Source organism: Lycium barbarum, chromosome 7 (genome assembly GCF_019175385.1).
Source record: "Lycium barbarum isolate Lr01 chromosome 7, ASM1917538v2, whole genome shotgun sequence".
Taxonomy (NCBI): Eukaryota; Viridiplantae; Streptophyta; class Magnoliopsida; order Solanales; family Solanaceae; genus Lycium; species Lycium barbarum.
Window position 1 is genome coordinate 118805081 of NC_083343.1, and position 25801 is coordinate 118830881.

Below are 25801 nucleotides of genomic sequence, written 5' to 3' on the forward strand. Positions count from 1 at the left end.
AACTGTAATATGGTTTTTCCTTGCAGTGAGAGGAAAGTTAGCAGTTGCCTTACATTTATTTCTTCATCAATCTGTAAGTTCCACTAGCACAATACTTTTTGTTTTCTTGATTTTTTGTTAGTCTTTTGGTTTTGAGTGTTCAAATCTATTTGATCTCATATTGATGATGAGATTCTACTCTTTTTAAAATGCAAATTTCCTCTGTTTAATCCTTTTTTTTTTCAAGTTACCCAACTGGTCTGATAGGAGGATCTTCATCCGTTGTTAGCTCTGACATGAATTCTTCAAAGTAATAGTATATAATAGAGCAAGTTCCCAAGAATATTGAATGAAAATTAATAGCATAAGAATTTCAAACTATATGTGAACAGCCATAGCATATATAGTGTGTAGAGTATTTCTCAAGAATGAATTTAATTCTTAAAAATAGCTTCAAGTACGTTATACATCTTCAGAAAAATAAAAGCATAAGCCCATATAACTTACCCTCTTGTATATGTCAAGTACAGAAATAAATTAATCATCATCCAAGAGAAAAAAGAATAAGGTCATGACATGCAACAAAAACACTGAACATGTAAAACACAAACCGGAGGGCCAAAGTTCATCTTCACCTTTTCAATTACACGGTCATACAGATGAACAATTAGTTCTACTGAAACTGCACAATAACAACAACAACAACAACAACAACAAACCCAGTGAAATCCACAAGTAGGGTCTGGGGAGGTCATGTGTACGCAAACCTTACCCCTACCTTGAAAAGGTAGAGAGGCTGTTTCCGAGACATCCTCGGCTCAAAGAATTTTACTGAAATTGCACAATATTGTTAGTTATTTCTGAAGACACCTTACTTTTGCTTATTTCATGTACGACGTGATAGTAAATACAGGAACCATCCTTTGCAGGTTATTCGCCTGGAGCCACAGCAAGGGAATTTGACAAAATCACCAGATGAAATTGAGGGTCACTCTCTGTTGTCCACAAATTATGTGGGGTGGTGGAAGGTCAGTGAAATCCGTAGCCATCTTTTTTCTGTTTTTCTTGATCCTAGCTATCTGTATGAGCATATGCATATCAGTTAGTTAGAAAAAAACATAAAAGAGGTCTAATTTGTGATAGCAGATTTACATTGCCCTCCAGAAGTTTGTTCTCCTCTAGCAGCTGTTTTTCCTGCAAAAAGGGATATCATATGTGCGGTCCAATGGAAAATTTTAACATGATATTAATTCATCCTAAAACAATTAAAGATATCTGATGATGACTGTTGATTACAAAGCCACATAGAGCTGTAGAAACCATGAATGCTATTAACTCCGTGACTTGAAGGAGTATAGACAATTCTATGAGATTTGATAAAAAGAGAAGCCTAGAGTATGAAGTCTTAACATACTTCTAGACCAGCCTATCAAGAAACTTACGAGGACAAGTGGATGTTTTGTGCCTCTTTATACTCCTTCCAACAATAAGCTTACACAATATTAGACATTAACACAGCATGCAAGCACTAGTGACTAGTCCTCGATTGAAATCAAGGATGGTCTGTTCTATAACCCCGGAAAAGAAGAAGAGTTCAACACCAAAATTGTATAGTTCAGTAAAGGAGTCACTCGGACCCTCAAAAATTTCTGCCGCACTCTTGTCGGATCCTCCAAAATGCATAGCTTTTGAAGGATCCAGACACACACCTGGCGTATTTTTGAAGAGTCCGAGCAACATAAGGATGAAAGATGCTAGTTTTTTTGATATACGAAGGTTTGAATAAGCTAAACCTAAACCAAATGCACCTTGATCTTAGATTCCAATTTCAGGGAAGCAACGCCAGATAGACCAATCTCAGGACTTAGGAAATGCTGACGAGTGGTGAAGGAAAAAACTACTTAGGATGGCTTATCAGAAAATAAACAATGATGTGCCAATGGAAATGAAAACTTACCTTCTCATGAAGACCCTTAACAGATTCAAGCATCATATTTGTCTGCACAAACCAAAACTATTCAGATTTGCTTTGTTCTGAGGTACTAACTCATAGGGAACCATACTATAATACTGAAATTATGATACTAAACTCAAACATTGTTTAAAAAAAAAATGCAAAAAAGACAAAGTGAAGGTAAACAAAATAAAAATAAATATCTGGATGAGTTCACTAACAAATATGGTTTCTTGCCATTTAATTTGGTTGAGAAAGTAAATCATGGAAAAAGCATTAGAACATATGGAGTTACGAGAGGTGAATGGAAACAACATTGAGGTACTCTAGCAAGGGTTCTCATGTCTGAAAAACACATTGACATTGTGACAACTTCTAATATTACTAAATCCAAAGGCAGTAAGAAGGGAAACTGGTAGATTTTATGTATATTTCAGCACCAGAGTTCCAATTGATGCAATTCCAATAGGGCAAGAAAAATCTAGTAAAGCAACTACTAGAACCAAATAGGCTTTTCTGCATATGCATCGTTAAAACAGAGGAATGTAGAAAGACCTTTCTGGCTCTGATTTGTATTATAGCTGTTTGAAGTTCGTTTTCCAAATGGATAAGGTCAGTCACAGTGAGACCATCAGCATTAGTTTCCTCAAGTTGCCTGTGAAATTGGGACAGACCATCAGTGGTATAATAAGCTTTAAGAAACAACTATGAAGTATAAGGTCAGTACCTTTCTGTTGTTTGTAACAGTTCTCCCACTGTCATAAACCTTGAGTATTTTGAGTGCTATTTCCACCTCAGAATGATTAGAAAACTTTTCAGCACAAAAATCTGAGTATGATTTTTAAGATAAACAGTGAATTAAACTCAAATGATTACTGAGCATACATTGCAAAGTACGCAATGAAATCCATGATAAGTTACTAATCAACTGTATTAGCTACACAAATGAACAACTAGTCAGAGCATGCTTCCAGGATTTGATGAAATACTATGCGTGTCTAGCATAACTTATATTAGTCGAGCAACAGCAAGACTTCTTTTGATAGTAAATTTAGTTGAACAGAAGCATGATCTTTGATGCACTATGATTAAGAGTAGGCATCATTTATAATTTGGATCTTCCAGTCCGGGAGTTGGCACACCAAAGCTAACGTGTATATGTAGTATCTCCTGACCTATTAAAAATGCAGGAAGTCGCATGTATTTCACAGTTCCATAGTTCAGATAGATATTGATCTCTGAGCATTTCAAGGCTGCTCTTCTTTTTTTTTTTTTTTTTTTTGACGGGTGCACACCAAAGCTAACGTGTATATGTAGTATCTCCGGACCTATTAAAAATGTAGGAAGTCACATGTATTTCACAGTTCCATAGTTCAGATAGATATTGATCTCTGAGCAGTTCAAGGCTGCTCTTTTTTTTCTTTTTTTTTTTTTTTTTTTTTGGAAGGGTGCAACTTCAGAGTTACTTAATCCTCATCAGACCGAGGCAAGAGTAACCAAATTAATTGAGAATTTAAATATATGCACACACAGTGCACTTATTTTCAAGTATCCAGAGAGGGTTCTAATTCACCAGGATATAAGTTGATAGCAGTCAACTAATCAAATACCTCTGCGACCTGGATTTCTGCTGAGATCTCTTTTTCTGCTTCGACGTGGCTTTTGTATCGTTGAAGTATCCCTGTCACACTGGAACATATAATATCAGATATGCTTTTGGTGCGTAAGTACAATTATGGTAAGTTTTAACACGTACTTAAACAAAAATAAGGAAACTTACGGAAACAAACAAAGAAATCAAAACTTAGTAGGGCAGGCTTCATTTATTTGCTCGGTCCATTTTAATTTGTTCAAATTCAGCCCAACCCGCTCATTTAACACCTCTAGTGACAATAATTAGAATGCGGCGATTTGTATTCTAAGTTACATCAAAGGTCATTTTGACAAGAGACATCCAAATATTAATGGATACTCGGATGCAACCTGAATAAGATCTCCATGGCACAAATGATTCTCTTCAGGGCACTGTGTTGTAATTGGAGGAAATCTAGTATGTTAGAAAAGTTAAAAAGAAAGAAGATGTAGTAACTTTATCAAGTGCAAACACGGAATATTGAGCAACAACAGAATATCGAGCACTAACTTCGACTACATGGAAGTTCATATGGCCAAAGAAATTTCTCAAATAGTTAAGATGAGGATGCAAAAATGCAATTAATCTATTATGTCAATCATGTTGTATTTACATCAAATCAATGGACCTAATGAAGCTCAAGCTATCAACTGTGGAGTTCAGTTATTTTTGCTAGATAATGGTTTCTGTGGTTCAAATCCTTAAATTTATTGGATGTAATAATAGCAAACATATTATAAGTTATGATACCAAATGATGACAAACAAATAACGATAAAGTGAAAGTTGAAAGGAAAATAAAATAGAGAAAGAATATATATTGATAGATAGAGATCAACGACCCAAAGATGAGTAAATAGGCAACAACTAGTTTAGTTATGGACTATGGTATGAATTAAAGGTGGGTTGAAGTGGCAAAGTGATCAAAAGAAGCAAAAAATACAAGCTGGAAATCAAGGGAACGTTCAGGGCCATCCCGCGAAGGGCTTACAGAGCAAGGGAGGTAGCCTTGGCAATGGAACAGAAAGTGCATAAGAGACCAAGTCCTGGCCATCGCCCGCCATTCGACGTAGCTCACATGGGCAAGGCTAAGGAGCTCATGATGTAAGTTCTCCAAGAGGGAGGCATCAGGTGTCAAGCTTGGTATGAGAAATAAGGGCATGGGAAAAATATTATTGAGATAAGTTAAAATTATTGTGTTACACTATACCCTATTAATACCTATATTTTACACGGTACGCACTACATGTTTTCCAATGCATACTACATGCATGAACTATCTAATACTCTCGTTCAAGCCTGTGCATATATGTCATATGTACCGAGCTTACTAATAGTATCAGTGGGGGACTTGATGAAAATATCTGATCATTTGACTTTACAAATTTTATAGCAATATCTCCTGAGAGTTCTTTTTGATTGACGAAATGACGGTCAATTACAATGCATTTAGTCCTGTTATGGAACACATCTTGGAAGATTCACAAGGAGATCAAGACATCGACTACATCGTCTTTCTCAAAGTTTTCTAGCCAGGGTGAAGTGATCAAGATAAGCTCTTCCTCAAGATCAACCCGATACAATATGAAGGGCTGCTTAATTATTACACACAAGTTTCATCTTTGCTGATTTCTTCAAATTTCAATTAAGCAAATGTTTGAGCCGGACTAAATCAAAAGTTGCTACAGTCATTGCTCGATATTCACTTCTACACTACATCGAACAGCCACGTCCAGTTTCTTGCTCTTCCAAGACACCATTGTTTCTCATACTAAAACAAAATATCACAATGTAGAACATGTATCAGAAGGCAAACCAACCCACGTCTACATATCCAATGATCTGAGTAATCCTTTGCCTGGGGCTGTTTTAATATATCGTAATGAGATATAACTATACCTCAATGACTATCATAGGAGAGTCCATCAATTGACATACAACACCCACAGGAAAGGAAATGTCAGGTCTAGGCACTGTGAGTTAATTCAACTTACTAAACCAACTGCCTATATTTTGCAGGATCGCTACGAGGCTCCCTCTGTCCCGAGTAAGTTTAGAATTCGGATCCATACGAGTATCAATAGGTCTACAACCTATCGCTCATGTCTTCTCAAGAATGTTTAAGGCATACTTTTGTTGTTTATGGCATACTTTTGTTGTGAAATAATAATACTGGATCTAGACTGATCAACCTCAATACCTAAGAAATACTTCAATCTACTTAGATCCTTAGTCTGGAAGTGTTGAAAGAGATGTTGAAGATGTTGGAGAAGAAAGTGAAGGTGAACATGGAGAGCGGGAACTAGATGGACCAAAGCGCTATTTGGTAGTAAGGAGACTTGCGAGAGCCTTAGCTAAGAATGTACAAGATAAAGGTCAAAGAGAGAATCTTCGTGCTAGATGCAATATTATCAGATATATTTGCTCAACTATCATTGATATTGGTAGTTATGCATATGAAAAGTGCAATTTGGTAGAACAATTGAACTTGCGTGCAAAGAAACGTCCTACATCATAAAGACTCCAATGGTTGAACGATTATGGGGAACTCAAAGTTTCCAAGATAGTAATGATCCAGTGCAATATTGGTAAGTATTATGATAAGGTTTGGTGTGATATAGTTCCAATGCAAGATTGTCATTTGCTTCTAGGCCGATATAGACAATATCATAGAGAAGCAAGGCATGATGCGAAGATTAACAAATATTCTCTTGTTAAAGATGGGTGTAGATTTACATGTTTACCTTTGACTCCATTAAAAGTTAGTAAGGATTACAAGAAATAAGAGAGTTGAGGGAAAAGGAAAAAAGTGAAGCAAGAGATAGAAAATGGGAATAATGGCACCTTAAGAGAGGTAAGAAGTGAGAGTATGCGGGAAACTGAGGGAAAGTTTTCACATTTATAACATGATGGTAAATTGAGCGGATAAGAAAAAGTGAGTTATTAGTTAGTCATCATAGTGCTTTGAAAGAGGTTGAGGATACCCATTTATTATACTTATTACGCATAAAGATTATTTTGACTTTTAATGAATTCATCCCTTTTTTGTCTAGTGTTGTTTCTACTCTTTTGCAAGATTATAAAGATGTCGAGTTGCCAAGGAGCTACCACATTTGAGGGGAATCGAGCATCAAATTAACTTTGTTCCATATCAACTTTTAAATCAAGCAGAATATAGGAGCAACCCAAAGACTGCAAAAAAATTGTGAAATCATGTTGATGTTCTTCTTGAGATGGGGGCCAGTGAGAGAGAGCTTTAGTCCTAGTGTCATGCCCATGATCCTAGTGTCAACGAAGGATGGAAGTTAGTGAATATATATTGACTGTGGAGTTATCAACAAAATCATGGTAAAGTATCATCACCTTATACCTAGGCTTGATGACTTACTTCATGAGTGAAATGGTTCCAACCTTTTTAAAAAAAAACTGACTTGAGATTTGGATACCACCGGATCAAGATGAAACCCGCTGATAGAATGAAAAATCGTCTTCAAAAGAAAATTTTATTTGTATGAATAGTTCGTAATGTCTAATTTGGATGTCCAAACGCACATAGTACTTTTATGCGCCTTATGAATCATGTCATGAAACCTTTCATTTGCAAGTTTATAATTGTGTACTTTGATGATATTTTGATGTATTCTAGATTAGATGAGAAGTTTTATGCTAGTTTGAAAAAGTGTATCTTGTATGTGGATAAAGTGATATTTCTTGGCTTTGTTGTTGGTGCTAGAAGGGTGGAAATGGATGAGTCCAAGTTTGAAGTTATTAGAGATTGACCTACACCTCAGTCTATAGGCGACATAAGGAATTTTCATAGTTTAGCGAGTTTCTATACGAGATTTGTTAAAAATTTAGTCTATTGCTTCTTCTTTGACTCATCAAATGATACAAAAGAACAAATTTGTTTATTAGGGTGAAGAGCAGAAATGAGCTTTTAAGGATGGCACACCACTTTTATTATAATTACCAAACTTTGAGAAAGTCTTTGAGATTGAGTGTGTTTATAGTAAAGTTGGCACAGAGGTCGTATTAATGCAAGAAGGAAAGTGTTTAGCCTACTTTAGTTAGAAGCTTAAAGGGGGAAATTTGAAATATAATATATAGGAAATCTTTTGCTTTGGCGCGGACTATAGATAATTGGCAACATTATTTTTGACATAGAGAGTTTATTGTAAAAACCAATCACAATTCTTTGAAGTTTCTTAGAAGCCAAGATAAGTTGGACAATAGTCATGCCAAGTGGGTTGGAGTTTTAGAATAATTTTTTATATAGTTCAATATAGGAAGTATAAGGAAAATGCAGTTGTCGATGCCTTTTTTAGGAGATATGCTTTGATTAATCTTTCACTTCAAGGTTGGTGGGATTTGAGAGTGCGAAGGAACTCCTAATGATGTTGATCTTGGGGAGGACTACACCAAATGTGAGCAAGTTGAGGCATATAAAAATGTAAGCAAGCTTGATGATAGTTACCGTGATGATGAGAGACTAAAAAAAGAGAGAAATTAAAAAGGTTAGCGAACAAAGAAGTGTTTTAAGATTGATAGTTATTTGCTCAGAAATGGTAAAGTGTGCGTGCCTTAATCTTATCGGAGAGAGTTACTTATTAGAGAGCCACATAGTGGGGTTTGATGTCCATTTAGGTGTACCTACAACTTTAGCTATATTTTAAGAATATTTCTTTTGACTTAAGGTGAAACATGATGTTGAAAGGATTTGTTGTGATTGTGAGTTGATTATAACCATACTAAGTCTGAGGTGCAACCTTATACTTTGTATGATACTGTTTCTATTTTCAACGCACCTTGGTTTGACATTTTCATGGATTTTGTGCTCGATTTATCTTAGAATAAAATAGAAAAGAGATAACATTTTTGTGGTAATTGATAGATATTCTTCAAATAACTTATTTCATACCATATCATAAAAGTGATGATGCTACTGATGTTGTTGACTTGTTCATTAACTTTGTGCATAAATTGCATAGGGTTTATAGAACCAATATTTTAGTGATAGAGATTCTTAGTTTCTTAGCTCTTTTTGGAAGGTTTATAGGCAAAGCTTGACACCTAAGTGAAGTCTACTTCTTTATCACCCTCAAATCGATGGCCAAACCGAAGTGGTTAATAGCACATTAGGTAACACTTCAGAGTCATAGTCAAGGGTAAGCCTAACTCATGTGAGGACCACTTACCTTTAGCTGAGTTTCCTTAAAACCGTACTATTCAATTCTTCTATCGATATGTCTCCATTTGAATGTGTTTATCCTTTTGGATCTAACTTCGTTGTCTCAAGAAGTTGTGAGTTTAGATGGCAGGAAGAGAGTGAAGCTATGAAAACAATTCATGAGAATGCTAGAAGGCAACTTGAGAAAATGAATACCAAAGCGATTAGTAAAGCAAGAAAGAAAAGAGGATGATTTTTTAACCCAAAAGATTGAATTTTGGGTTCACTTGAAAGAAAGGTTCCATAAAGAAGAAAACAAGTTTCTACCTAAGGGGGAAGGCCCCTTTTAAGTTCTTGTGCATGATAAGTCCAATGTTAGTGATTTGTCTCTTTTGATGAGAAAAATGAATATTTGAGAATAAATTTCTTTCAAGAAGGGGTGGATTATGACCCTAGATCTACTCCTACAACAAAATTCACTCATATCCAAGCAAAGGAGATACAAACACTTGAATTACTTTTTATAAAGTGGAAAGCATTAAATGATCCTTTGGAGGATTCCATCTTATGCCACACACTATTGGAATGGTAGGAAGATCGGGAAACGGAGTTTGGAACTAATTTGGGAAGCCTTGGATGATAGGCTTAGTTGTAAAGTTTGTGATTCATTTAGATTATTGTGATCGCGCGGACACATATCGCGATCACAAGGAACTAAGAGCTTGGAGGGTATCGTGATCACAGGAGTACAAGTGCAAACATGAAAGATCTGCCAGCTTACTTTCTAGCACAAGAGAATGGCAACATGACACTGAGCGTGAGCGCAGAGAAAGACCTTTCAACACCATATCGCGAGCGATGAAGAGCGGGCAATAGTTGTATTTTCCAAAAGTGTCTAATGGCACTCTATGGCCTATATTAGGATTATTATAGGCATTTTCTAATAATTTTTCCTTATTATAAATACCTTGGACCTAACTTATTTTGATTAACTCGTTATGAATTAGGAGATTGAACTAATTGTAAGATTTGGAGCTGATCTTGGAGTTGCCTCTTGGGGATGTTAATGATGGAAGAGGCGATGAAATTATAAAAAATTAAATTAAATTTCATGGAGTTTGATAACTCTAAGAGTGTGGGAGAGAAACCTCATTACATAGGGGAACATGAATGCTAATTCTTTGTTGTTGAACAACCTTCTATCTTTTCCTTATTTGCATGTATGTATCTGATATGAATTTGAACAATACTTTTTAATTTAGAGCCACCACATTGAAGAATACTAGGTGATGAAATCCTATTGGTAAATCAGTCTAAGTACGATATGTATAACTGGCCCATTATAATGCTTGGGTTTCCTAGAACACCTAAGGTATTTTTAGAGGTAATGACCATATTCGTATGTCGTATTTACGATGAATTATTATGCTAGATAATGATTATATCTGGAAATTGATTGACCGTAAATATCTAAATTCAAGTGTAAAAAGCTTTTTGTGTATAATTTCGTGTTATTTCAACCAAAGGAACCTGGTGTGGCCTTTATTGTGATTTGACTAATACGTTGGTTCTTTTCTTTTAAAGTAGATGGGCTGAGCTCGAGGACAAATCCTTTTCATGAGTAAAAATGATATGAGTTCAAAAGGTTAAAAGTAGTCAAGAAGAACCTTGACCCATGCTAAAATTAAAAGATTCGCGGATTGCATGTTGAAGAGACTTCAAGATAAGGTCAAAAGGTGCTTTGAGAGCCATTTTTAACATTTTCACGATCTCAAGGAGCTAGATGGAGATATTGTGCGAGGAGGTTTGGGGGGGGGGGGGGGGGGTACTGCTCCCATTCAATTGTTTGAGCTTTGGATAGAAACTCAAGTCCAGTACATTGCACTGGCTTTGGTTGTGTCCCTCTGCAATGCTAGCGAAGCATTGAGGAGCCACTTGAAAAACCAACGTTCGGAATATGAGGCACATACTCAAGTTACCTAGAATTAACAATCCAAACTTGACGCTCTAGTGAAATTTATTGAGCAAGTGCAATGTGTTGGGATGGTGGTGAAGCGTTATGGAGTAGCTTGAACTAATGTGGACATTGAGGCACATAAATTGAAGCTTCTAAAAATTATCAACCCAGCTCGATGCGTTGGGATAATTTTGGCATGCTGGTCTAGCAAAGAAAGGAGGATTTTAGTTTGGACAATTTCATATTTTCTTAGAATAATTTGGGTTTTATATATACCTAAGTAGGGCTGTTCACGGTTTTGGTTAAAACCAAAATCAAACCGAAAATTTAACCAAACCGAATAAAAAAACCGACATTTGGTTTGGTTTGGTTTGATTTGGTTTTAAATTTTAAAAACCGATAATATTTGGTTTGGTTATGGTTATATTAAAAAATAACCGAATAAATAACCGAACCAAACCGATAAATTATATACATAAATTTTATAATTATTTAAATGTATAATATTAGTTTTTCATAAATAATTATAAATATTTTATACCTTTTAATCATTAATTTGATTTTTGGTCTACTTATTTCACATGATTGTTTAAGGCCCATGTTTTTAAGAATATGTCTAAGCCCATGTCTTTAAGTCTTTTAACTCTTTAAGTGTTAAGTGTAAACCTACTAACAAAAGCTCACGTTAGAGTCTATTGTCTTTAACTTAAATTTTTAGTCTTTCTTTGTCAGCCATTTGATTTTAGGTTGTTTTTTTTTTTTCCGAATTTATACCTTTATTTTTTCTTGTCTGAATGGGTCCTAAACTTTTAATATTTTTCATATGAAAAGGACAGAGGTTGTAGATTTGGAGGTTCCTATAGAAGATACTTCAGTAACATCAACATTTGCTGCAACTCAAGCACATGGTAATGCCCTAATACTTCTTCCGTGGGTAATCCTCCTAAAAGGCAGAAAAGAACAACTATTTGTAGTCGAGACCCTAGCCCTGGGGATAATGATAGAAAAGCATCTGAAGTTTGCGATCATTACACAAAGTGTTTTATAAAATGGGAGAATTGAGGACAAAATGCAAGTATTGCCCCCCCAAAGTTTGGGATCATTACACAAAGTTTTTTATTTCATATATTTTCATTTTAATTTTAGGTAGTCTTTATGTTTAATTAATATGTATAATTGTAACAACAACTAAAAGCTCCTATGCTTTACTTTATTTCTAGGTATGTGTATTAAGATGACAAAAATGGTGCAACCACTACTTAGTTAGTTTTTAGCTCTATATGTAATAGTTTAGCAACTTTGGGTAACTTGAGTATGACACTATCACTAATAGTGAAAATATTTCTATGATGTATGTTCTACCTTAAACGATAAATAAAAGTTATCGTTTGAACAAAAAAAAAGACATGTCTTTTTCAACTTTTTAATGTTTTACTGACAAGTCTCATGGCTGCTAGTCATAAACCGAAAAATCCAACCAAACCGAACCAAACCGACAATAACCAAACCGGTGGTTATTATTTTATTTAATTTGGTTATGGTTTTAGACATTTAAAAACCGACTAAATTGGTTTGGTTATGGTTTTAATCAATAACTGACCCAAACCGAACCATGAATACCCCTATACCTAAGGAGTTTGAGAGTATAAGCAAAACTTGAATGAATTTTATTCAATGATAACTATTCCTTAAATACAAGAGAGTATACCTAACTCTCCCAAAATTTGAGGAACTAACTTAATCTAGTCTTGTAGAAAAACAATTCAAATGGTGAAAAAAACTAAATTTAATCCTAATAACTTAATAATAACTAAGTAACGACATGATAAGAGTGTCTACAACTTGGTCAACAGTGGGCAAGTATTTCATAGTCTCTTAGTCAGATCTCACATTCTTGCGGAGATGATGAAAATCCACTTCAATGTGCTTCATCTTGCTTTGGAGAACTTGATTTCTACGTGTATGAGATGCCGTATTGTCACAAAATATAATTGGCGTCTATGAGATGTGGAACCTTACTTCATCCAGTAAATTTTGGACTCATGTGATCTCAGCAGTATTAGCTACTAACTTGCAATAATATGCTTTGATGGAAGAATGGGCAACTAATCATTGCTTCTTGGATGTCCATTAAATAGGGGGTTTTCCCAAGAAAAATATATATCAAAAAGTGGAGATTCTGTCAACCGGATCGTCGGCCCAGTCAGCACCGACATACATATATAAGTCCATGTCAGGATGACTAGGAATTTGTAGGCAAGAGGTTACAGACGATTTGAGATGTCGAAGAACCCTTTTTACCACCTTCCAATACTACAAGCTCAGGGCATGCATGACTTGTGATAGTTTGTTTCTGTAAATAAAATATCAAGACATATTGAAACACAAGTATTTCAACTTACCAACTGTGCGGGGATACTGTTATGACCCGTGTTTTCACACGTTTGGAAAGACTTGAATTACATTGGATTCTTGAGATATAAGATCGATTTGATATTTTGTTGAACATAGGAGTTATGCACGAAAGAATAGAGTCATGAAGTGTGGGACAAGACTAAGGGTAATTTTGGAATTTTGGAAATTTGTTCCGGGAATTACAAAATGCAATCCACAAATTATTGGGCTTGTAAAATAAGAAGCAAATTTAAGGCCCAATGCATTGTAGTGGCCGGCCATGGTGGCCCAAGCCCAAAACTTTGTATTAAATTTCCATAAGATTAATTGGCATAATGGCCTTGATCCAAGTCCATTAAGTGGTCATGTGCTTGGTCATGTGACCAAGTCATTATAAGATATACATTAGAAGGTTCAAGACTTAGAAGCAAGATCAAAAAAATCAAGAACAACACAAAGAAAAAAAGAGGCTCTCGGGTTTGGCCATGGAAAAATAGCTATCCAAAATCTTGTTCCAAAAATTTTTCTTTTGTGATTTTCCTACTAAGTTAAGGTTCCTTTGTAACTTGGTATAGTTGGTTTGGAGTGGGGAGCATCCAATTCACCAAAGTGATCATATATCCAAGTGAAGAAAACTTGAAGAAAAGGTAAGAATTTCTACCTTTTATTTGTGTTATGAAGTTTTGATTGTGTTGTAGTTTATGGAAATGTGTTGATTGTATGAAGAAATGGAAGTTTGCAATGTGGGTTTGGTATATGACTTGTAGTCGTGTGTATATGCATGTTGTATAGCAAAAAATGTATAGAATTCATGTTGTATTCTAGTTGTGAATGTGATGGAATTTATGTTGAGAATGAAAGTGGAATAAATTTGATTGAATGGAGAAAAATAGCATATGGCCGTGTGGTGTATTTGACTTGGGAATGAAATGGATTAAGTTTGTTTAGAGTATTGGAGTGTTGTTGTAATGCTTGATATGTAAATGAAGTTAGAATGATATAAGTTTGTATTGAATTGGAATGTAGAAACTTATGTCGTTTTAGTATGATTTTCCGACGTTAAGGAAATGAAGTTGTTTGGTTGCTAATAGTAATGATCAGTGATGAATTTGGAAGTTGGAAACTTGTTATGAAGTTGTATGCCAAAGATTTGATGTTTTGCATAAGTTATGATTTTGGCGGAAGATTGTATATCATGTATATCGAGTGTATATCTTAAGGAAAATGATATGAAATGTTTCTAGAACTACATGGTGATGATCATGATGGTTGTTGAATATGAAATTATTGATCTTAGTTGAAAGTTGGGTTGAATTGAAGATTATGTCAACTTGTGAGAAAAATGACTAGTTGAAGGATATTTGTGTTTTTAATGTTCATTGTTGATATTGTTGTTGTCGTTTGGGTTGTTGTTGATGATTTATAGCCGAGTTGAATTCTCGGGGTGTCATATGTATAGGGGAAGTGCTGCCGAAATTTCGGTAGCCAAATATGCTTAAAGTTGAAATAATGGCATTAATAATTCACAATTGGTAAACTTGACCAATTGCAGTTTTTCGACGAAACGGGAAGCGAGATTGGAAAGGCTTAAGGAGCGTGAAAGGTATGTAAAGCAAACCCAATTCTTCCCTTGGCATGCCCTTAGTGTATTAGGGTCGGATCCGGGCCTCGAAGGACCTCTTGGCCCTCGGAATCCGCAAGACAAAATTTCAGTTTTTCCTTCAGTAGAATTGAACCATTTTGATACGCTTTTTCTGAAATTATGCAATTGTGCTCTAAATTACTCAGAAAGTCATAGGATGTCTGTATAACCTTCGTAGATGATATTATATGTTTAGAGGGCACAATTTGAGCCCGCCGCCTTATTTGTTCTGAGGCGGGCCCACTATTTACGTTTTTGCCCCTAATGTGTTAAAGCTTCCTTTTTAAGCGATTTTTGAAAGAAATGTTTTAATTACCCTACTAGTCGCTTAACGAATATTATTTTAAATATTCTGTTAAATATTATAAATTATTTTGACACTCGGAATGACTTCGGGAAAGTTATACTTCTGTAATTTATTATGATATCCGAAATACATTTATTATGATTTCGTCCGACCCCATTGGATTTGTTTGTCTTTGATACGCTTCATCGAGTCTTTGAAAACATTTATTATATTTTTAAATTGCATTAGTCTCTCACTACTCCATTCGTGGATGTCCCAATGTTTCCCACACTGAGCCCGGGCCAGGATATGTTGTCAAGCGTAATTCTCTGCATTGTTCGCCGCGCCCCGATGTGAGGGGGCAGGTATACGCGTACATGGGTCTGTGGAGTATGATGTGCCATGTCCGCCTATTCTGATCTGATCTGTTATGGCCATTCTGATATGACATTTTATGATACGGGGCCACGCCCCCTTTTCTGATTCCTCTGTATTGTGGCACCAGTGTCGAGAGGGTGACCACGTTCTGTCTGCCGAGTCCCATGGCAGGGATCAGATATGATATGACATATGTTTCTGTACACATTCTGTCTGATTTGGAAATATGCATTTGACACTCTGGATTTTGTACCCATTTTCTGTAATCATTATGATTTGACTTCTGTGATTCCGCTTTACATATTCAGTACATATTTCGTACTGACCCCCTTTCTTCGGGGGCTGCGTTTTCATGCCGCGCAGGTACGGACGACAGGTTTGCTGATCCGCACGTTTAGGATCCCATTCCTGCTATTTTGGGGCGCTCTCTTCTACAGAGCCCATCTTTTGGTACAGTCTGTCACTGCTATCTGGATATGTACTTTGTTCAGGGTATGACGGGGCCCTGTCCCGTCTTATGATTATGATATGTTCTGTAGAGGTCTGTGGATACATCTGTGTGGGTTCTGTACATATGTTTGGGATGTTTTGTTTTATGATAGCCTTATCGGCTTCTGTGTGCCAAGTCTGCTCTTCGGCTAAATTCTGTAGCATCCACTAATGTTATTATTATATTATTATTCTGATAATATGCTAATTTGGGTATCGGGTACGTATAGGTGCCCAGCTAGGGCACTGGTCGCGGCCCACGGGGTGGGGTCGTGACAGATACAAGGTTGCATCGACAAAGGGTGAACCATCAATTGCTTTCAGTGCTCAAAAGCTCTTGGCAACTTAAAGATGAACTCAAGCAAATCTCGACCATGAGATCCCAAGGTCAATTCCAATTCATCCACACACTTCATGAAGGCAACACCACAGCTGATCTTCTTGCAAACTTGGCAGAGAGCACTAAAAGAGATTCTTTCTTCAACGAGGCTATACACTTGCCCACTCAAATTATATCTACTTTGAAGATTGGCATCAAAGACTCCAAAATTCAGAATTCGAGTCAAGAAGGACTCCTTCATCTTTGATCCGGGCTGAATAATTAGTCTGCTACTAAGGGTCCTTAGTAGCCCTCTTTTGTGAGCTTCATTGTTAAAGGAGAGACCCTCCTGGTTTATTTTGTGCTTAGATCGAATTGTACGAGTGGTTTACACTCAAGCGTAATTCTGGAGGTTTAAGGATATATCCACCTCTATGTACCCCTTTTGATCTATCATGAAATAAACTCCCATATGGGAACGTTTAAAAAAAAAAAATTGCTTTTAGTGGTGAACTATGGGTGAGGTGACCCTTTTGCTATTCATATCTAGCTCTAAGAGTATCTCAAGTATGTACATCGACTAAGACAATCCTATTAGAACATACTTAACTTCAATCTCTATAAAGTAGTTAATTCTGCCACAATTGACCAGAGACTTTGCTGAATATAAAGTTGGTTGTGGCAGTATAGAATCTGGGTGTGGCCACTCATCCAAATTCTGTACTACCCTTAGCCAACATTACCTCAACCAAATACTACTATATATAAACCAACTTTACCTCAACCAGTCTCTCGGCAATTGTGACAAACTTAACTACTTTTTGGTGATTAAAGTTAAGTATGTTCGCAATGGGATTGTCTTATCACAGTCCTGTAGGTATATCCTTGAGATACTATTAGAACTGGATATGACCGAGTGAAAAGGGGTCACCGCACCCATTCACCATCGAAAGCAGTTGATAATTTACCCCCGCTGATGCAACCCTTAATCGGCGCATATAAGTTGCAACACATCTTCATATTTCATTTGCACTAAACAAACTATCCCTGTTTATGCATGTCTTGAGTTGTGTCGTTGGAAGGCGGTAAGAAGGGTTTTCCAATATCTCAAATCGTCCACAGCCTCTTAACTACAAATTCTTCGTCATTTTGACATGAACTTATATATGTATGTCGATGCTTTCTTTGCGGGGTTTTGGGGGGGGGGGGGATCTAGTTGATAGAATCTCCACTTTTAGGTATGTGATTTTCTAGGGAAAACTCCCCATTCGTGGGGTCCTCCACGAAGCAACGATCAGTTGCTTGTTCTTCCATTGAAGCATAATACAAATCAGTGACTAATGTTGTTGAGAGCACGTGAGTCCAAAATTTACTCGATGAACTAAGATATTATATCTCACATAAGCCAATTTTTTTTTTTTGTGTGACAATATTGGCATCTCATATCTACGCAAAATTCAAGTTCTCCACAATAAGATGAGACACACTGAAGTGAATTTTCATTATCTCCGCAACAATGTAAGATCCGACGGAATGACTATGAAATACTTGTTTACCATTGACCAAACTGTTACAGACACTCTAAACAAGTCAATGCCTAAGCTAATTTTTCTTTGATGCTTTAGCCAACTTGAGGTGTTATCAAGTTATTAGGATTAGATTTAGTTTGTTATATTATTTGAATTATTTATCTAATCTTATCCACGAGACCAAGTTAGGTTAATTCCTTAACTTTAGGAGAGTTTACTACACGCTCTTGTATTTAAGGATAGAAGTAATCATTGAACAAAATTCATTAAAGTTTCGCTTATACTGTTAAACTCTTTGGGCTCATCTATCAATTATTACCACACACATTCAATTGAGGTATTACCTTATTTTTGTTCAGTAATATTGGTTGGAATACTATCTCATTATTTTTATTACTCTCTCCATTCCAATTTATACGAGAGTTAACCTATTTAGGGAGTTAAACTTCGGCTATGATTTTCTTCAACTCTTTTTATATATTGTGAATTATTAATTATGCAGACGTATATCACTTTTTATGTAGTTTTCAAATATAAATTTTATTATAAAATACTCGAATAATTTATGTTTGAAATTGAGCCCAAGAAAGAGTTGTTTGACTACAAAAATAGATCAACCCTCGTATAAATTGGGACAAAGGGATCAATTGATTAGCTAGCTTTCAAATTAGTTGGATTCGCTTATTCCCAATCGTATATTATGTTAACATCCTTGCATTTCACATGCAAAAAATGTAAACTCTCTTAGGCATCAGTAAGATCAACTCAAATAGAAATACCAAAACCTGCACCGCTAAAAATCATTTAGTTAATTAACGTGTCAGGTAGAAACTAGTCTTCCTAACATCTCAACACGTATCAGTATAATGATCCACGATAATAATCTAGGGAAAATTATACAAATACTTAATCAGACCCTTTCAGATAAGTATAATAAGAGCATTAAAATGAATAAACCTGTTAGTGTTGGAGAATTCATAGAGCTTGCCGCTATTGGAGAAGATAACAACAGCCACATCAACATCGCACAGAGCTGAGAGTGCTTTGGCTTTCTTCAATAGACCTTTTCTCCGTTTAGAAAAAGCAACTTGCCTACAGCTTTTCTCTTGGATTCTCTTTATTTCTACCTTCTTTCGCCCCATTTTTGTTTTCTCCTAAGCAAAAGTCTCACTGACTATGAAGCCCTAATTTTTCTTATAGTTTATAGTTGGCATTTTTGTTGTTTTACTCTATGCTCTGCCCACATCTCTTGGGTCCCTTTTCCTTTTTTTTTTTTTTTTTTTTAATTTTCCATTTCAGATGCTCTCTGTTTTTACCTATGTAGGTAATAATTGGGTCGAAGTTCAATGGCAATGGACAACTCAAAAGGGCGAAAATAAGATGTCTATCTGGCAAGTTGGCTGAATACGTGGCAATGAATTGAGAGAGCAACACCAGGCCATTGACGAGTCGTTTGGCACTTGGATAATGTTATTTTAGGATTATTATTCCTAGACTAATTTATCCAACCTGAACGGTGGGATAAAATAATACTCCCTTCGTCTCAAAAAAATTATTTTAGTTTGAATTGACACGAAATTTAAGAAATAAAAGAAAACTTTTAAAATGTGTAATTCAAACGAGTCTTAGATATTTGTGTAGTCATAAATCATCTCATAAAGTAATTATTTTTAACTATAGTAATGTGCTAATCTTTTTGGGACAAACCAATAAAGAAAGTACGATAATCTTTTTCGGATAAAGGGAATACCAAATTTGATGGGATTGGTAGGTTTCCACGATTAAATTTGAGATTAATTTTATGGAAAAGGGCCAAATATACCCCTGTACTATTGGAAAAGGGCTAAATATACCCCTCGTTATACTTTGGGTCCAAATATACCCCTACCGTTATACTATTGGTTCAAATATACCCCTCCTCCGTTAAGTTTGTCCAAGGTGGACATCCAATCCTACATGGCACTGATATTTGATGAGGTGGATGTCACGTGGCATGCCACGCCCCTAACCCATTTTACCCTTTCTTTCTATTTATTCTTCCACCACTAAAATTTTCTTCCTCTCCACGACCATTGCCGCCACTACAACCATCTCTATATAAAAAAATAAAATAAAATGAGTTCGTACAACTAAGACAAAGGAAAATTTAGTGCTACCTAAGATATCCACTCTGAACAAGCTTTAACCCGTACCCCTCAATCATAATTGCAAGCTATTAACGAGTTCAATTTTAGTTTCTATTGAATCCATACTTTTAAGAGTTTGAATTTAGAATTTAATTGTATCAAAAAATTATTAGATTTAACTGGATCCAATCAATAAGGCTGCATCCATCCTCCACTGAATGTAAACAGAATAGGAAAAAACATGAATGCACAGAACTTCCGTTTTATCATTTCCTCTAGTTTCCTTTTTCTTTTGGTCCATGCTTTCCCCATCGGCCAGTTGTTGTTTTCCCCTTTATCCATTCCTATATCTTGATGAAATTCCTATATCTTGATGAAATTTCATAAACATGGTGCTTAACCTCAATCGGATAAAACTTCTACAAAAATAGTTCACAATGTTTAGCTAAGCTATTCACAATAGCAAGTAAATGTTACTAGGCTTAGATAAATAAATAGAGGTGGTCATGGTTGCGGCCGGCGGTAATGGTGATGGAGGGGAAGAGAATCTTAGTGGTGGAAGAATAAATAGAGGGGAGGGGTAAAATGGGTTAGGGGCGATGAGATGGCATCCATCTCATCAAATGTCAGTGTCATGTAGGATCGGATGTCCACCTTGGACAAACATAACGGAAGAGGGGTATATTTGAACCAATAGTATAACGGTAGAGGTATATTTAGATCCAAAATATAACGAGAGATATATTTGACCCTTTTTCAATAGTACAAGGGTATATTTAACCTTTTTCCGTTAATTCTCTATTTGATATAAGATATAAATTTATCATACTAAAAATTAAGTTTGAGATTAATTTTATATTCTATTTGATAAAACTATCTTTACCAAATAGAGTATAAAATTATTTTTATCTTATCCCACTAACAAACGTCCACAAAAGTTATGATGGCATGACGGCTGACGCTAGTAGTGTTGTACTCGCCTATTTTAAAAGCTAATATGCTGATTGGCTGGAAACTTGGAGTACGGACGAAGACGATTGAACTTTCCTAATTTAGAATCATTACAAAAAGGACAGTTGAATTTTCCATACAAAAACTAATGGGCTCTAATTTATTTAAAAATAGAGAGAGCAACACTAAGCCTATTCTATTGGGACTACGAAGGTAGACAATTGTACTTTCTTAAATTAGAATCATTATCCTTTAATTGTTTCTCTTTTTCTTTGGTCAAAATGGATAGTTGAATTACGTACTTCCATAGAAAAGTAAACGCTCATCAAAACCAAAAAATCTTCTATATTAAACTCTCTCTTTCCTTTTACGTAATCTCAGTCTGCGACTGTCTCGTCGAAATGGGAATTTGAATTAGTTCAAGTTTCAACTTATTAGTATAGAAGATTTTATTAGGTTTTTGGGTTTTTTCTTTCTATGTGAAATTGAATTAATAAAACTTAATCTAATTTGAACCAGGTCAATTTTTGTCCAAAATTTCTTTTATATATAGGATCAATTTAGGTCTTATTTTGACAACACAAGAGTGAATTCATAGCAGCCATATAGAGAGGGAAAACAGAAAATTTCTGCTTACACATAATTATAATAATTCCTCCATCACAATTTATATGAAACTCTCTTTTTTTAATTAGTCCAAAAAAATGACACATCTCCAATCTTTTTATCCTTAATGAAGTGATTTGTAGCCACACAAATTTCTATAATTTATTTTCGATAATAAGTTTTAAAAGTCTTCATTTATCTCTTAAACTTCATGCATGCCCACTCAAACACCCTTATGTAAAATATGACGGAGGGTGTATATAATAATATTTTACTAGTCATAGCAAAATAATAGAACAAGTCAAGGATTAAACTTCAATTTTCCTCATTTTATCCTCCAACGTTTTTCATCTCCCCTTTCCCGCCGCCCTCTCTCTTTCTCACCAAACACACCTCAAGTTGTAAACTCCATAAAAGCTCTATCGACCGCTATTAAAGCTTTGAATTTGAAAATCGAGTTTTTTTGCGAAATTGTTATTTGTTTGGGTTGGAAGTTGTTAGAAACTATTGGCATAGCATTTACATCAATTTTGAGGTAGTTTTGTGAAGATTAAAGCTGGTTATGATTCGAAATTCATATTGAATCTCACAAAAGAAATGGAAAATCGATATATGCTTCGTTCTACCCAGTAGCGGATGTAGCATGATATGTGGGGGTTCAATTGAACCCCTAACTTTTGAGCGGAGCATAAATTTGTCTAAAACTTTATTAAAAGTAGCATAATTAGTAGACATGAACCCATAATTATATTTTTAAAATACAGCCGGTTCAAACTAAAATTCTTAAAAGGTTGAACTCATAAAGTTAATTTAAATCTTGGATCCGCCTTTGGTTCTACCCTGTTTTGATAACGATATCTGATTGAACATAAAGTTTTAATTAAAAATAAAAATATTAACATTTGAAATTTGGAATAAATCATACATATTTGTGTGGTTATAGATAAAATGAAAAATTTAAAAATTAAATTATTTTTAAACGTAACATTCTATTTATTAGGCTAAAAACGAAAATATGCCACGTGAAATGGAACTGAGAAAGTAATATGATATCCGCAATTTGGAATGGTACATTACTGTTGGAGCATGTCATTTTAATGTTAAAATTATAATATTAAAATACACTATTTCGATGGGTATAATATAAAATATTGTTACACAAAAGTGTAATTAAAAAAAATGCATACTTAAATCAAAGATTAAGGAGCAGTTTGATATTTTCTTTCTAAACTGAAAATAGTATTTTATAGCACTCAAATTAAGTTTCCAAAATATAGTTGTTAATTTTTCACGTGTTATCTATTCTTTGTTTGCTTTGGTGTTCAATTTCTCAAGTTGCCTAAGAGCATTCTCATAGCTAAACGATCAGAATCACGTGTTAGATATTTTCTTCATCGCCATTACATATAAACAATTAGATTGATTTCAAATACAAACATTCTTTTGCTATAATACCGCTTTATTAATGTTCACCCCGGTACAAATGCAAGACTATTGGATGTCGTAAGAATTAAGGAGGATATTGACACCTTCACGTATTTGGGAGACTTAAAATAATTCTTGTCATTAACAAAGAGAGAGAAAAAAAAAAAAAAAAAAAAAAGGAAAACATGCTGCATATTGTATAGCTAAAATCTTTTACTGTACCAAATATGTAGGGAAAACTTTCAAGTGAAATACAGACGGACTTGAAACCCACACATATATCAATCATTTTGAGAGACAAACATTCTTTAATTTTTCACAAGAGACAAGTCTGCATGGTTGCAGTTATTCACGGCAATACTTATTCAAAAGATAAACGTACACGCATGATTTGTAACAATGCATGCTGACCAAAATGGCATTATTGGTACAACCTCTATGAACAAAATAAGAAGCTTGATCGCTACCACTGAAAGCAACAGCAGGAAATCATTTTCCTTTACTTGTTCTCAAAGTACAGTGATAGTTATCTTGAGACCGTCGAGACATTAATCGTTGAAGAGAGAAGAAATGTAGTAGAAAACTCCTGGTTTGGAAAGAGTGATAGTGGTCTTCCCGCTGTCATCAATGCTCAATATATTTGTTGGAAAGCAAGTGCTATAGCCTGTGACGTCCACTTGAACCAAGTGATTATTAAGTTTTGGGTCATAGATGAAAACTGCACAAAAGAAAGTTTCATTGCGTACTAAAAAGTTAGTCACAAAACATATATATAGAGCAATAATCAATCAAAAGATTCTTATGCAACATGAAACTTACCTAGAACATCGCCAACCTTGAAAGTCTTTCCGTTGAGCCATGACTGAAGGTTCGCTTCTAGGCTCCAGCCAGCTGAGGCACCAACCACATAGTCAGTAGCCAAGCTAGGGGCAGCAAGGCTCAAAATGAGGAACAATTAAGCGCGTCAACTTTGTAGCAACTCCTGTCATTTTCGTGTTGAATCGAAGAATTAATGTTAATGAGTAAGGGGTCGTTTGGTTCGAAAACAAGTTATGGTGGGATTAGTTATGCTGAGATTAAATTACTCTGAGATTAGTTATCCTGTATTATTTCTTATTGACTGTTTGGTATGTTGTAACATATATATATTGCATAATTTCTAAGAAAAAATTATTTGTCTACAAAAATACCCTTCACCTTGCTTAGCTTTTTATATTTTCTTTGTAGTTTCATTCTTAAAAACAATGCCTCCACCTTTAGCTTTTTTATTTTCTTTAAAAATAACATGAATTGAACTCATATTTGTTACGTATATTTTTTGCATCATTAATATTTACCTGATATTTCAAAATGGATTTTAATTACTTGTCTAGTGATTTGGCATCGACTTTTCTTTATGAGTTACAACACCGCATAAAATTTTGTTCATTATAAACACACATGGTTATTATCGGAAAACGAAGACAAAATAAATGAGAGAAAATTTTCTGTCTGTATTTCCAATTGTTTATCCGTGTATATATACAAATAAGAATGAAAGAAGATTCTATTCCTATAACTAATTTGTACAACTGTCATATACACTTGTCCTATTTATGATAGGTGTTCCTATACACTTGTCCTATTCATGATTGGTGGTCCAACAATAAATATTCCTCAACAAAGTATGAGGATATAAAAGGAAATCCAAATACAAATATACTAGTTACATAAATCTGATGTAGAAAATGTCTTGCTTCTGGAAAATGGGCTGTTGGGAAACAAATAGTTGGGCTTGTCTTGTCCAGCAAAACATTTCCTCATTTGTGGCCCAATACTTTGTATTAGCCCAATTAAGGCTAAGGAAGTCTTCACACGATCCATTTGTTTCCCTCGGCTATTCGATACAAACGAAGCTTCTTCAATGGCTTCATCAGATGTGAAATGTGAGCTTAAGTTCGAGTAACCAACACCCTCCCCTCAAGTTGGAAGAGTGTGAAGTAACCCCCAACTCGCCAATTAAAGTCCGATGAGGTTAACCCGGTAAGGGTTTTGTGAATACATCAGCAAGTTGACAAGATGACGAAACAAAGTGTAGAGAAATTAATCCGGCCATAAATTGCTGACGAACAAAGTGGCAATCAAGTTCCACATGTTTCATCTATTCATGGAAGACGAGATTTTTTGCGATATGAATCGCAGCTTAGCTGTCGGAGTGAAGAGGGATTGGAAGAGTCGGTGTGATGGTTAGATCGGAGAGAAGACGAACCAGCCAAGTCAATTCTGCTACAACACGACTCATTGAACGATATTCTGCTTCGGCTGATGAAAGAGAAATCAAAGATTGCTTCTTTGATTTCAAGAAATTGGAGATCCACCGAGACTGGTGAAGAAGGCACTGACGGACCGCTGTGTATCGATACAAGAACCCCAGTAGGAATCACAATAGGCAGCAAGTTGAAAGGATGAATGTGATTGAAAGAAAAGCCCCACACCTGGATATCCAACGAGGTATCGTAGACAATGAATAGCTGCTTGATAATGAGGTATTCTAGGAGATTGCATATATTGACTTAAATGTTGTACTGCAAAACTCAAATCTGGACGTGTGTGAGTTAAGAAGTTTAATTTCCCTACTAATCTACAATATATTTTAGGATCTGGCAACAACTCTCCAACGTCTGAACTGAGCTTGGTTGAAGGTTCAAGAGGAGAAGGTGCAGATTTCTTATCCATACAGTCAAATTCAGTCAACAACTCCAAGGTAAACTTTCTCTGAGTTATTATCAAGCTTTGTTCTTCTCTAATCAGTTCCATGCCTTGAAAATAACTTGCCAAGCCCAAGTCTTTGATTTGGAATTTAGAATGTAGGAAAACCTTAAGTGAATTAATTTAAGCAACATCATCCCCCGTCATGATTATATCATCCACATAGACTGCAAGAATGCAAACACCAGTAGTAGTTTTCTTATAGAAGAGGGAGTAATC

At 35.3% G+C, this 25801-nt stretch overlaps 1 protein-coding gene and 1 long non-coding RNA gene across 2 annotated transcripts; one reads left to right on the plus strand and one right to left on the minus strand.

The window, feature by feature from the left end:
• Positions 1–578: 578 nt before the first annotated feature.
• LOC132603988 (agamous-like MADS-box protein AGL70) lies at positions 579–19030 on the minus strand. The gene is made up of 7 exons (XM_060317294.1): positions 18684–19030; positions 3544–3622; positions 2661–2716; positions 2489–2588; positions 1937–1978; positions 1132–1173; positions 579–1058 (listed from the first exon to the last, which is right to left on the minus strand). Exons 1-7 carry the CDS (start codon positions 18866–18868, stop codon positions 948–950), a joined length of 615 nt encoding a protein of 204 aa, XP_060173277.1. The 5' UTR covers positions 18869–19030; the 3' UTR covers positions 579–947.
• On the plus strand, positions 12968–16107 carry LOC132603990 (uncharacterized). Its single transcript, XR_009568606.1, has 3 exons — positions 12968–13730; positions 14636–14686; positions 15753–16107. It is a non-coding gene; the product is annotated as an uncharacterized LOC132603990 (long non-coding RNA).
• Positions 19031–25801: the final 6771 nt, after the last annotated feature.